A 13777-nucleotide genomic window follows, 5' to 3' on the forward strand; every position below is an offset into this window, starting at 1 on the left:
ATACAGTGAGAGACGATAGCCCCACTGTAATCTTTCTGATTGTAATGATCCTCCTAATGATCCCCCTATTCCTGTCTTCCCTCCTGATCACTATGCCTCCCCAAGACCTTCATTCACTCTATTTCTTCTCTTCTTTTTAACCAGGTCCTGAGACTTCATGGAAGACTCTATGCAATCCAGTTTAGCAAGTCTGGAAGTCCAGCAGACGATGGCAAGTGCACAGTCTCAGTCTATATTTGACAACATAAATAAAAATTAATCTTTCTATTTAGTGTAATGTTGCTTCCTCAGGAAGTTACAGGAGTAAACAAGCTGTAACTCTTCAGAACACCAGCAATTAACTCCTCACCCCAAAAGTACAGTGGTATAACCAGTATAAAAACTGTAGATTAAAAATTATTTGAGAAAGAATCCAACCCCAAAAAGCAACACATCTATCGTAAATAAATAATTACGTAAATAAAAATACTGCTAATATCAGCCATTCAACACAATTGCAACTGAAAATATATCCAATCATTTATCTAATGCAGATCTAATAGTAGGTGCCAGGAATCCAGAAAGATCTCTTCCACATTAAAAATAAGCCCAGAACAACAATGTGACATCTTGCTTACAGAAACTCTTGAACTTCATTACAGGCTATTTAATTCAGTAAAGGAATTGCTAAACACAATTACCCATCCTGTGTTTTACAGTTGGCCAGATCATTATAGTAATTATAAATAATTAAAATAACTTCTTTTGACACACAAAGGTTTCTAAAAGCTTAAAATCATTCAGATTTGATGTTACTTCATGACAAAGGAAAATGCTCTAAAATGGAAAGACAGCATTGAAGTGACTCTCATACAGATATGGAAAGTAGGATCAGTATCTCAAGTGTAAGAAGTATAAAGGGCACCTTGGAAAGGCATTCATAGGCTACACGATCTGCTGTGAGTTGGTTTGTCCTTGATTTTTCCTCTATAGAAAATAATTTTCAAAGGAAAAAGCTGTTGTTAACCAGAAGTTTGGGCAGCTTAGACTATTCTGCATCTTGCGGTTGTCTATGAAGAGGAGCAAAAATGCAACTGAAGTTCAGTAGTCCTTTCCAAAAAGCATTCTTTACTTCTCCTTTGCATTACCACTACTACAGCAGCACCTGTCTTGACTGCCATTTCAGCTCTTTGGGATATTATAATAATTTTAAATGGCCAGATAAAATGTTCAGGAAATACTGGAATAATTACAAATAAGTTCAAAACTGAAACAACAAAAAAATGTATGCATTTAATTAAATGGGCAATGTTTGTCATTTAATAGAGTGGTTGATTAATAACACCCATCAGTTTAATCATAGAAAAATATTTAAAAAAATTAAAACTGAATTAGGCAGCTAAAAGAAAATTGACTTTTAGAGACATTGGTACCTAATGTTCAAGCTTAATGCCCAGTCATTGAAGAAATGGAAGCATTTTAACTTTTGTTTCTTTGATATGATTTTCTTCCATTTTGAGACTGAGTGGAAAAATAAACTATAACGTGTCATTCTGGATTAATTTCCCACCAGTACATTACACCTTTGAAACTGGAATTGAGTCCTGCTGGACTGAATGTTTTTTTTTTTCAGCTTAGACAGTTACATGTTGCATACACCAGTTGCCAGCTTGAGTCGTTTTATCTCAGATTTTAAAAACTACAAAGATCTATTAAATAAATGGAAAAATATAATTAATCTGCTAAAGAAAAGATAATTTAGAAATTAGAACTTTAAATGTAGCTTTTCAATCTACTCTCATATGTACCTATTCCCATTAATGGCATTGTAAAGCAAAGCTGATGAGACTGGAAAAGAAATCCGGGCTTTCCAGTCTCTGTATGTTACCTTTAAGGGATCCAGATTTGTAATTAGGAACCTATTAGTGCTCTGCCTATTTAAGTAGAAGAGATTTTAAATGTGAAATATGTTTTCCATTGAATTATAGCAGGGATTCATTTATAATATTAATTTACAGCTTTAGCCATAAACAAGCTGTATACTGGAAGTTAAAAGCCCATGACTTTGTGAAAACACCAGAGAGGATAATGTTTATGCATTAAAAAAGCAGAACTCAGAAGAAAGGGTTTCTTTTAAATGATCAAGATTGTTGTGTTTTACAGTAATGTGTAACTAACATGCCACAGTTTATCAGTTCATCAAGTTTGTATTCGAGTCCTTGTACTGAGAAAATGTGTAGGCTTCTGCTTTAACCGACAATTCTAATATACTTTTGTAAGGTTTGATCCAAGAACACTGAAATTAGTGAGTCTTTCTAGTGACTCGCTGGAGTTTGGATCAGGCACGTACAGCGCTTTTGTACAAAGTTAGCACTTCACCGCATGAGAGAGATGTAACAGCTCTTGTTTTTCTGAGCATACCCAGTCTTCAGTCTGCTCTGAAAAATATGAAGGTAAGAATCACTTTCATGTGAGGCATGCAAAATCTTCACTGTATTTCTTTCTTCTCTGCCCTTCTATTCAGCTGCTCTTATTATTTTAAATGCTGTTGGTTGACAGACGGGTTTATCAGTCTCATCACTCACTGGCTGTGATTTATTGGCCATGGTGTGACAGACTCCTTTTGAGAAATATTGCAGAGATGTGAGTAGAAGCAATCTTGCAAAGGGTTAATGCTGTAATCTTTTTCTAGCCTGTTTATAATCCCAACAGTAGTCCAGTAACAGAAGGGGGGGTGTGCGCGCATACGTGTGAGCGTGTATGTGCACGCATGCCTTGCTTTTCTGAACTGCCTTGTGTGTCCCTGGAATAAATCTTGTTCAGCCTGAACAGGACTCTGTGTGCTCAGTGCCCCTGATAGTTAGAAGAGCTTCCTTGCACAACTGCCTCTCTTGTGCTTCTTCGGAAGATTTCATTCAGAAATGTATTTGTTTACTGAAGGAATGGGCAGATAGTTGCACACCCACCCACTTCTCCATCAAAGCTAACCTGTGGGTACTGAAGAATGGAAATAGTTGATGTTAGCTTCCTTGGGAACGGTACGAATATTACTGCTTTCCTGTGTGATATCATCTTTGAAAATGACACTTTTTTCTGTGTGGAAGAACCACCTTATCCTTCTAAAGGTATGTATAGAAACCCATGGTTTTTTCCAGGCAGTTTTAGTTCTAGCTGGGAGTAGGGATACTATGGAAAGAAACAGCTACCCAAAGCTTTTCCCGTGAAAGAGTGCAAAATCAACTGCTTGCTGATAAGTTAGGATGAGAAACAGGCAGGAAATAATTTAGAATGTGCTGGTTTTCCAAGTTAAAAATTCAACTAGAACAAAATTTGGATATAATGGAAAACTAAACTAGTAGCAATATTTGGCACAAAATGTAAACAGTTCTGCTAAGGACTTGGAGAAACATGATTTTTACTCTTTGAGCAAATCAATAACAATGGAGTTATCTGATCTGATGCCATGCACAAATGATTACATTTGAAATTGTAGCACTCTGAGGCTGCAAAAAATATGCATGTATTAAAATATTTTTGATTTCTCTATTTTTTCTTACTTCTGTATAAAGAAGGAACTCCCGTGGTGAGTGAGTGGTGCACACTAAGTAGTGTGAGCAGAGTGTGTGTTTAAAAAGTCGTATTTGGCTATCCAAATGTACATTGTATTGCATCTATTGTATTTTAATGTTGTGGAATTCAAGTAGGTCAGAGTAAGTTTAAGAATTTCAGCACTTCCATCAATTTTGCATTGTTATAAAGACATAAACCTTAGTAAAACTGAATACAGAAAGGCTTTTACCTTTTGATTAAAGGATGAAACATCTAATACTAGTCTATGAGCTATATACTGTATAACTGATTTTTCCTTGTGACAATTTTCAGATTTGCATCAGATAATTCGGGTTCTGCTGTATTGCTTGATATTTCTGCTCAGCATTTTGGGGAACATTCTGGTAATTACAGTGCTGATAAGAAACAAGCGGATGAGAACAGTCACCAACACATTTCTGCTGTCACTAGCAGTCAGTGACCTGATGCTCTGCCTTTTCTGCATGCCATTCACCCTCATTCCCAACCTGCTGAAAGATTTTATTTTTGGTAGTGCTGTTTGCAAAACTGCCACTTATTTCATGGGTAAGTCTTGGAAATTTATACTTATTTTGAAGACTGACTAAAGAGATAGGCGAGAAGGTCATTAAAGACCAGTAAAAAGCTGATTGTTTCCATCTACCATTGAACAGTTACCAAAATTATGAAGAAATAGCTCTGTAGTGCAAATCTTCATGGTTCTGTTTTCCTTGGTCTAATCCAGCAAAACACAGAGGCAGCCACTTAATTTTAACAACGTGCAGAAGTGTTTTACTGGATCAGGTGGAGTGAAAAATATGTTGTATGATCAACCTTTAATGAGGAACCCAGCACATGTGCTTGCTTACCCATCACTGACAGAGTTATTAGTGGTGTTGAGATCACCCATCAGACATGACAGGGTTGTACAGTCCTCACCAAGGCCAGATTTTGCCCACAGATTATTTTGGTAGCAGTGATGCATAAAAAAAAAAAATAGAGTAGGTCAAAGTAGGTGTCATTTGCAGAGCTGGAAGTTAGAGCAAACGCTTTCTGAGAACAGACCAGGTGTGATCAGAGCTCACCAGGACACCACAAAATATAGATGTAGGTTTTAGAGGGTGACTTTAAGAAGCATCACATTTATATGCCTTGCCATACCCCCTTTGGTTTTGGAGCCAGGAGTTTCAAAATGCCTGGATTATGTATGTCTGTGTAAGTGATTTTGTCTCACTTCCAATACTTCCTGTGCATTTGCTTGTTTCTTAAAAGAAAGAAAGAAAAAAAAAAAACAAAAAGGAAAAAAAAACCATTATATAAGTTTTTGCTACCTTGGGAGAGCCTTGGTTAATTACAGAAACCTTAGGTCCCCTTTCAACCAATGCCCTTGAGAACTTTGATGTAATGTGAAAGTACACACCTAAAGTGTGTGAATGGGAAATCAACATCTTTTTGTAGATAAAACAAATAAAACTAAAGTCCATGTTTAAACAATTATAATGAACTGGTGCCATAAATGTCATAAAACTTTGCTGAAGCATTGTCATCTTTCTCTTATTTCACACTGTGTAAATTACTTTATAAAAGAAATCCTCGGAAATATTTTTGAGCATGGAGTTTTTCATTATGAAGGTGTTTTATTTTAAGAGTCATAATGTGGATATTTCCCATTAGCAGGTCACGTTAAGAGAGGCTTCAAACAGACACTGACATCCATTACATCACCTGTGCTCATTTTTTTAATTTTAAGATGTAGGAAGAGGTATTTTAAATTACAGATAATTTGTGTGAAGCAGGCTGTAAAGATACTGGCATTTTATATTTTGATTCACATTAGAACATTCACAAAGACTATTAAATGAAAGCTTATTCACCAAAAGAAAAATTTGTGACAGAGCTAGCAAGAAATATTTATAAACTTGAAGTGATAAACTGGGTCACCTCAGTGACAGCAATACAGACCACTGTGTTATATTTTGTAGTATATGAACAGAAGAAATGAAGGGCATTTGAAGGACAAAGGTTCTGCTTCTTGTCTTCATTTCTCCTGCTTTGTAACTCCATTAGCATCTAGTTTAAAAAGTGGTAAGATATTTAATTCTCTTGAATGAGAAAATCAGATCACCAGACAAGCAGGACACTTAAAAAAAATGGCAACAATTGAAGAGGGACTATGAACTTCAGTGTTAAAAGAGTAATTAACATAATAACATAGCATAATCCCACTGATTTCAAATGCTTGTTTGAATTTCAGTGCAGTTAATGGAGTGGATAAACCACAGTAGGAAAGACAAGAACAAGGAGGAAAAGTGTCTTCTTTTCCTGTTATCAGAATTTCACGGTTTGACAGAATGAATCTTTTCTTTTGGACTTCTGGCGTTACAGAAGCACAGGACAGCAACATCAGTGTGGAGACCCAGACCCATTGCCTACACATTCTTCACTGACTTAATCAGTGTGATATTTATAAACATTTTAGCTTATAAACAGTTTGCTATATTTTTAATTTTCTGTTTGTATACAGAAAGTTAGCCAGACTGTTTGAAAATAACATGAACCTTTAAAACAACAGAATAACCTTTTTCTTTATTTCATATATATAGGTGTCTCTGTAAGTGTCTCTACATTCAACCTGGTTGCCATATCTTTGGAGAGATACAGTGCCATTTGCAAACCTCTGCAGTCCAGGGTCTGGCAAACAAAATCTCATGCCTTGAAAGTGATTGCTGCTACCTGGTGTGTTTCCTTTACTATCATGTCACCATACCCAATTTACAGCAAACTGGTACCTTTTACCAAGTATAACAACACCACAGCAAATATGTGTCGGCTCCTTTGGCCAAGTGATGTCATTCAGCAGTCCTGGTAAGGCATAGCTGACTGTTAGCAAATGCATAATTATCTGGTGGAAAACAGGATTTCATGGTAGCATTAAGCCTGTTGAAAATCAAGTATTAACCTTCAGCAAACATTTACACTTCTATCATGCTTATTTAAGAAGTAAAAAAAAATAAAATTAAGCTGCTTACATTTTGACACTTGTATGACTTTTCCTGTGTCATAGGAATGATACCCAACATGGCAATGATTCTCACACTATGGTCTGCTAAGCAGCTACTGTCACTGTAAAGAAAGCATCTGTCACTCCTCATGTAGGAGTACTGCTTCGACCCACTTATATGTAAACATAAATATTTTCAGAGAAATCCTTGATTGATCTTTGAGAAACAGTCACACACCAGTGCCCCTCTGTGTGCTGCCTTGCCTGTGAAATTTTTTTGCCTGAAGGTCCTCTGAAGCAGGGAAGTAGAATATGAGAACTTGGAGAGGTTGCAAATGCCCTTCTTGAGAACTGAACCCTTTTGGTCACTTCTAGAGAATAGGGGCAGAGATATGAGGGGAGAGACAGTGCTCCAAGCCCTACAGGTACAGGCAGAGTAAGTAAATAGTAGCACTATTAAGCAGCAATATCACTTAGACATTGTGTCCTTGCATGATGACTAAACACCTTAACTGGCACCAAGAAGATGTAAGATTCTTTCGGATACTGAAGGTCAGTCGGAACTGGGAGCAAGATTAAGGTATGCTCCGCTTCAGTGTGGTGTGTCTGCAAACATAGCAAACCTGTATTAATGCTTTTGGTAGTCTCTGGTGTTTGGCAGTCTGAGTACAGATGAGGAGGGAGGATGGAGGGTGAAATTCCCTTCTCTGCGGTGGTGTTGCAGATTCCCAGGTGCCTTAGTGAGTTTGCACCAAAGCCCCAGGGAGCAGAAGAGACATAAGCTCATGAACGCATTTAAACCAAATTATTTCCCCAACTTGTAGTCACATGAGAGAAGCTGCCTAGAGTAAGAGATGTGCAACCAAGTAAAAGCTGCTTCCTTCAGCAAAGGGATTGCTGGCCCTGGGATCCCTCCCCAGGGGCCTCTGCATGGCTCCAGGGATGAGAGCTGGGGTCGTGGCTGCTCCATCCCTGCCCACACGTGCCACGACCCTTGGAAAGTCAGATCTCACTGAAGTAGTGACTACCAGTACCAGGGGCTCCTTCAAGAATCATCATCAGCTCATTTGGCTTCTGCAAGGCCATTTTAATGTCATTCAAAGTGGCAGGGCACCCAGTGCTCATGTGGTTACAGCAGGGAGCCCCATCCATAGGCAGAGAGACCTTCGTCCCCCGTCTGACCTCTACGTGAGTGCTCATCTCCTCTGGGCCTGCGAAGGCCGGGTGATGGATGTTTTGCAGCCACAATAGCCTTGTTCCTACTGTATTTTTCTGGGGCAAGAAGGAGAAGAGGTGGGAAGCTTCTAATTTCCAGAGCTGTCAAAATGATGGTTCATATTAGTATGGAAAAATTTCAAAAAAATCTTGAAATCCTGCCCTCCCCTTGCTCCCCCTCCCCCCCCAGTTCTTACCTGGAGAAAAAGGTTTTCTGGGTTTGTGCTGTTCCTTGCTCTCAGTTCATCTTTTGATTCTTTAGGTACACTTTCCTGCTACTTATACTCTTTCTTATACCTGGGATTATAATGATGGTTGCCTATGGCCTGATTTCTTTGGAACTCTATAGAGGAATAAAATTTGATGCCAGCCAGAGAAAATCTTCACAAGGTAATAATACATTTAGGTTTGGTTTGGTTTTGTTTTGTTTTGTTTTGTTTTTTAAGTTAGAGTTGAAGATACGAGCAGTCATCTTAAGGCTACTAAAAGCAAAATTTTCTATTTGCAAAAGTGACCATTATGGTCATTATGGTCGTGAACTTGCCAGATGCGTTTGCTGATTGAAGTTATTCCATTACTCACTAGCAAATAATTCCTCACCTATGGCTTGTTTGCAAAGGCTCTGGGCAGGATACATTAAACTTCTAATTTGTTTTTTGTAGCAATACCAAGATTTTTTTCTGGCCATGGGTGAGGACCATTTCTGTCAATAAACACCACAATAAAAATTGTCAGATTTACATAGAAGCATATAATTTTGAAAACTATCTTCAGTGAATACTTGAGCAAACAGTGTTCTTACATCTTTTGCATCTATTTGTATAGAGTTAAGACATGAGAATATTGGGATATAGCGGACGCAGAGCAGCTGATACATGACTGACTCAGAAGTAGGCCAGTGTTTTCTTTGCAGCAGTTGTTCAGCCATGAATTATGTTATTTGTTTAGACTTGGACTCCATCTTTGCTTTTGATTTTGAACCACTGTTCAGAGATATTTTGCCAACTCTTTAAGCACTGATTTATATGTACAGAAAGAAAAGTAAGTACCTGCAGCACCAAATATGAGGATGGAGATGGATGCTACCTCAACAAAACCAAAAGAAAAAGGAAAATGCCATTGCAACAGCTCTCTGCTACTAGCCATAGCAAAATAGACAGGGTGAGAAGCAGCAGCTCTTCTGCCAACTTAATGGCCAAGAAACTCGTCATCCGTATGTTGGTGGTGATAGTGATTTTGTTTTTCCTTTGCTGGACTCCCATCTTCAGCGTGAACGCCTGGCGCGCGTTTGACACTGCCTCGGCAGACCAGCGTCTCTCAGGGGCTCCCATCTCCTTTATCCACTTGTTGTCCTACACTTCTGCCTGTGTGAACCCTATCATATACTGCTTTATGAACAAGCGTTTCCGCATGGGTTTTCTAGCCACTTTCACCTGCTGCGCAAAGCAAAAGCCCCCTGCAATACGGGGGGAGGTCGGTGATGAAGAGGAGGGGAAGACAACAGGGGCTTCACTCTCCAAATGTTCTTATACGCACATGAATGCATCTGCTCCTCCCTGAGCTGCATCAGAAGAGGCAGTGAGTGGCCTACAGAAATTCAAGTATCTGTCACCTGGTCTTGGAAAGTGACTGAGGCATCAGCTGAACATGATTTAGTTCTGAGGTAATGAAACACTTCAGCTGACAGTACGGGAAATGGATCGCTGTCTGAGCTTTGTATCACCTTCCCTTCAAAAGTACAAAGGGAGAAGAGGGCTCTTTGAAGATAAGGGACTTTATAAAAAGCCTTAGAAGATGCTCTATTTGTCATAGATTTGCCTGTAAAAATTGGTGTCCTTTATACCAACAGTTTTGTTGAGTTTTTGGCTGCTGTTCTGAGTATTTCTTAAAATTTCTGAGATGCTAATAGATTCTCCTCAAACACAAATACATGTATTGCAGTCTTCACTTCAATACTTAGGCCTCATAATCAAAATTTTCTCAGTTACCTTTCTAGTAGTGTATTTTCACATTGTTTTAGCTGAGCTAATACATGTTGAGATTATTTTGGGGTCACAGTCAAGTAAAAGACGAATGGGCTTGTCTATGCGAAGATGATGCTATTAAGTAAAATAATTTCATTTTTTATAAAAATTTAAAATAAATATTGATGACTTTGTGGATAAAATTCATTTTTCACTTAGGCAATAACCTAAATTAATATAAGTTAATGTATTTTTCGTTTAAATAAACCCCATAGAACAAGCACAAAGAAGTGGCTTTCTTCTGTGCACCTGCCATCACCCACACGTGCAAGTGCCAAGGTCTTAGATGAGCCCCAAAGGCTTGCATGGAAATTGTCACACTGGCAAGCACAGGAATAAACACTGGGGATAAAAGCAAAGAGGTGATTTTACAAAAGACACAGGACTGAAGACGTAGGACGATGTTCACGGTAGCCATACATTTCACAAATATATTCACAGTCACTCCTGGCATGGTACTGCCACATGGAAATAGAAGGCATTGGATGTAGTGAGGCAGAAAGAGAGCAGATGCAACGAGCAAAGTCTGGAAGACTTTGTCAGAAAACATAGTTTTTCTTAACTTTGGAACAACTGTTTTCTCCAGCTACACATATTTGTAAACAGACTCAACACAGGAAAAACCCAAAACTTTGAATGATGTAATGATTGGTGTTTACTGAGCAAGGAATCCAGCCTCTTTCCTGTGCAGCGCAGAGGTGACTGTGGGTGTTCAGGTCGTGCCTTCTGCTCTGTGGAGCTCAGCAGAAGTTATATCATTTCTTTTGTTTTGTGAAAATATCCTGTTGAAGATGCTTCTGTCTTCTAGCTGAATCAATATAATTTAAAAAACTTGTTATTAGAAAGAGATTAAATTTGAGCACAGTGCGGAATGTAGATGTGGATATTAAATATAACCCCTCTCAAGCTTTTTAATCAGAAAAATCTAATCTCTTTACAGAATGATTTTAAATTGGAAATATAATTTGAGTTCCAGGCACCCAGATCCATGTTCTGCACTCAGTTATTGCCTGAAACAGTTTATCCATACAACTTCGCATACAACTTTGGCTATTATTTTTTTGCATCCAGCTTGTCCACAGACAGGAAATTAAAAAAAAAATAATTCTAAACACTATTTATGCACGATCCATAGAAACAATGTTTTGCCTGCCACATTAACAAAGTAACACTATTCCTGGAATGGTGCTGAGACTTACTGACATTGATCTGACCTTTTGCAAATACCCACCAAATTAAATTAGGGGATTTAATTCATAAAAAAAAAATAAGAATTTTACTTCACATAAGGATGTAGGATGAGATCCTCTACAAACCTGTCCTGTGCGTTGAAACTGAAGGAGAAACTTAGCTGGTTTTGGATTTATGTGAAACAGTGAGAGCAGAAAAAAATATTTCTCAAGTCTTTTATACCATTTGGAAGTTTGGCTTTATTTAGGACATAGTTTGAAAATTATATAAGTAAAAAAAAAATCACAATTTAATTATATACTGGATATGAGTATTGGTGACTAAGCACTGTATAGTGAGACAGCCTGCTTTACAGCTCTGTATGCACTTTCAAAGGCAAATTCCTTTTTCTCAATGTAGATTCCCTGGTACCTTTAGAGCCAGCATAGCAGTATGTAACACCGTTCACCGGCTCCTACTGGTTTAGTCCGAGGACGATGGTTTCAGATGAAAGGCAAAAGCTATTTTCAACAATGCCTTAATCAAATGACAGCCACCCGTGGCCCCTGGTACCTGTGGCTGAAAGCAGCAGAGTCTCTTGATTGATTCCCCCCTCGCAACTATCAGGGAGCACAATTTGGAGGTGATGAAGTGAGGGAGGCAGGAGAAGAAGATCCTGATGGAGTGGCAGTCGGGCAACAATCAGGGAAGGGTTAGAAATGTGCCAGAACAGGCACATTTCTTTTTGCCTAAGGCTCGTCTGTGCATGTGTCACTCTTTCCTTCTGTTGCCCCCTACACATCTGTTTTTAAACCAATGTGTTAACTATGACCAGGCTCCCAAAGTCATGAGCCTTAAGCTAAATTCCAGTAAGGAGTAGGAATTAAGTTTTTAAAATGCAGGATTGCAACCCAGTCATTTTGTCATCTTCTGCCCTGTTCTCCTAGCACAGGAAATTTCAGCCTTTCTGCAGCCTGCATTCATCTGAATGCCATTTTCCCTGATCTGTGCATTGCAGAAGTTACTCCTGTGTCCAAATGTCACCCTTTCATCGCTAAAGCATCGTGTAATCCTCTCAGCACATTTATTTCAGATACTGCTATTAGTGGAAATGTATCTTCAACAATAACTGTGGGTGGAATAAACATATTAAAATAAAAGAACCCATGAAGTCTCCTTATTTTAACATTAGTTTATAGAGGTTGGGCGGAGAAACCCTATCCTAGAAGTCTACTTCTACAATGGGCAGTACCTAAAGGCAAACTGTTTCCCATATGTAGCAGACAAATGGCAAGCCAATAAATTTCAGGTGTATAATGCCCATAAATCTCTGAAGTCTTCCTCTTCTTCCCCTTTCCCCCCTGACTCCTGGGTTTTTTTCTCCCCTTGTCTTTCTCTTATCTCTTTCAGATGCATGTTACCATCTTTTTTTTCTGTACCCTTCCCAGTCTCTAGGTTACTTCCCCCCACCAACAATTGCTAGATTTTTTTATTTTCCTCTTTGACAGGTTTATTTTCCTTCCCAGAGAGCACTCTCATCTTCATTTTCCTCTATTATCTCCAGCTGACAGACTCCTGAAACACATCGCCCCAAGCAATATATCCTGCCCACAACACAACAGTTCTGCAATTGCCTCTTACAACCCTACCCTACGTCTGAGTCCATCATCTCTGTTGAACACTGGCTCCTGGCATGCTCAAACAAGCAGTATATACTAGTTTGTAAAACAAAGCCATAGCACTAAATAATATCTAAGTCCTCCTTTGGTACTTCTGTCATTATTACTTGCAGCTTCTATTATTAGGGCACTGCGGGAAAATTACTTTGGGAGGAAATCAGAGAAAACTGGGACCTAATAGGAGCATAGTATTACAGGAAGGTTTTTAGGGTGAAATACAGCTATCACCTTCAGGATGGTTGGCATGCATGGAATCTACTTCACCACAGCTCCCTAAGCAACACACCCTGCCAGCTCAGCAGGTGCTGACAGGAGTGATGGAGGGTGGAACAGAGTGGAGACACCGTGGCCAGGCTCTGCTGTGCTCCCTGCAGGAACGGGACCTGATGGTCTGATAAGCTGCATAGCAGTTGTCATACAAAGGATATATGAGATGGTGCTGGCTGCTGAGCTGACCACTGGCGAAATGACTTTCCTCAAATGAAATAGTCTCATTGTAATACTAGTGCACACCCCCATCCCAAAGCACTACTACATCTCACTGGGTACGTGATGCCAGTCAGTAAAACAATATGTATGAGCCACTCAAGCTCCCCCTAAGTGTAAAGAAAATGGACTGGTCCTGAACTGAAATATATCTAAAGGAGGGGAACTGTTGTCTAAACTCCTGAAACATCACACTTTGATTTAGTGTCACAAGGTTAGGTCAAGCTGACCCACCCTCTAAAGCTGTAAATTCTGGCTGACAAGCTAATAAGGTGTCACGACTCCCATCTGAAAGTAGGACAAAGGTAATTGTGGCAGAGGGAGATCACGACATCCAACTCAATTAGCCCCCCAAAAGAGGGCAACTGCTTGAGGAGCGTGCGTAGTTAGTGAAGGACTGCAGTAGTGCTGCCTGAGGGTGCGTAATAATTTACAGTGGGAGTGAGAAACTTGTAACCAACCCTGTGTATGATAAATGATGAAGTATAAAAAGTGGACGGCTGAGGGGAGAAGTTAGGGAAGACTCCATCCTAACTTCTGGGATCAGTTGACGGGCTGAACCTGCCTTCTACCCCACAGGGACGCCTATTGGGTAAGAACTTTATTCTATGACTAACGCTAGCTGTTACTAAGTGTATTGTTTTAAGCTTGTTTTG

The 13777-nt window shown here is 39.1% G+C and overlaps 1 protein-coding gene across 1 annotated transcript; it reads left to right on the plus strand.

Moving 5' to 3' along the window:
- The first annotated feature begins 2983 nt into the window (after positions 1-2983).
- Positions 2984-9632, plus strand: CCKAR (cholecystokinin A receptor). Its single transcript, XM_005243218.2, has 5 exons — positions 2984-3104; positions 3862-4113; positions 6150-6411; positions 8025-8152; positions 8796-9632. The coding sequence occupies exons 1-5, from the start codon at positions 2984-2986 to the stop codon at positions 9320-9322; spliced, it is 1290 nt and encodes a 429-aa protein (XP_005243275.1). The 3' UTR covers positions 9323-9632.
- Positions 9633-13777: the final 4145 nt, after the last annotated feature.

The sequence above is a fragment of the Falco peregrinus genome, chromosome 2 (genome assembly GCF_023634155.1).
Source record: "Falco peregrinus isolate bFalPer1 chromosome 2, bFalPer1.pri, whole genome shotgun sequence".
In the NCBI taxonomy this organism is placed as follows: Eukaryota; Metazoa; Chordata; class Aves; order Falconiformes; family Falconidae; genus Falco; species Falco peregrinus.

Coding starts and splice junctions, on each gene's coding strand:
- CCKAR (XM_005243218.2), top strand. CDS start 2,984: ATGGAAATAGTTGATGTTAGCTTCCTTGGGAACGGTACGAATATTACT. Junction 3,105..3,861: donor ACCACCTTATCCTTCTAAAG/GTATGTATAGAA, acceptor GACAATTTTCAG/ATTTGCATCAGATAATTCGG. Junction 8,153..8,795: donor CCAGAGAAAATCTTCACAAG/GTAATAATACAT, acceptor TTATATGTACAG/AAAGAAAAGTAAGTACCTGC.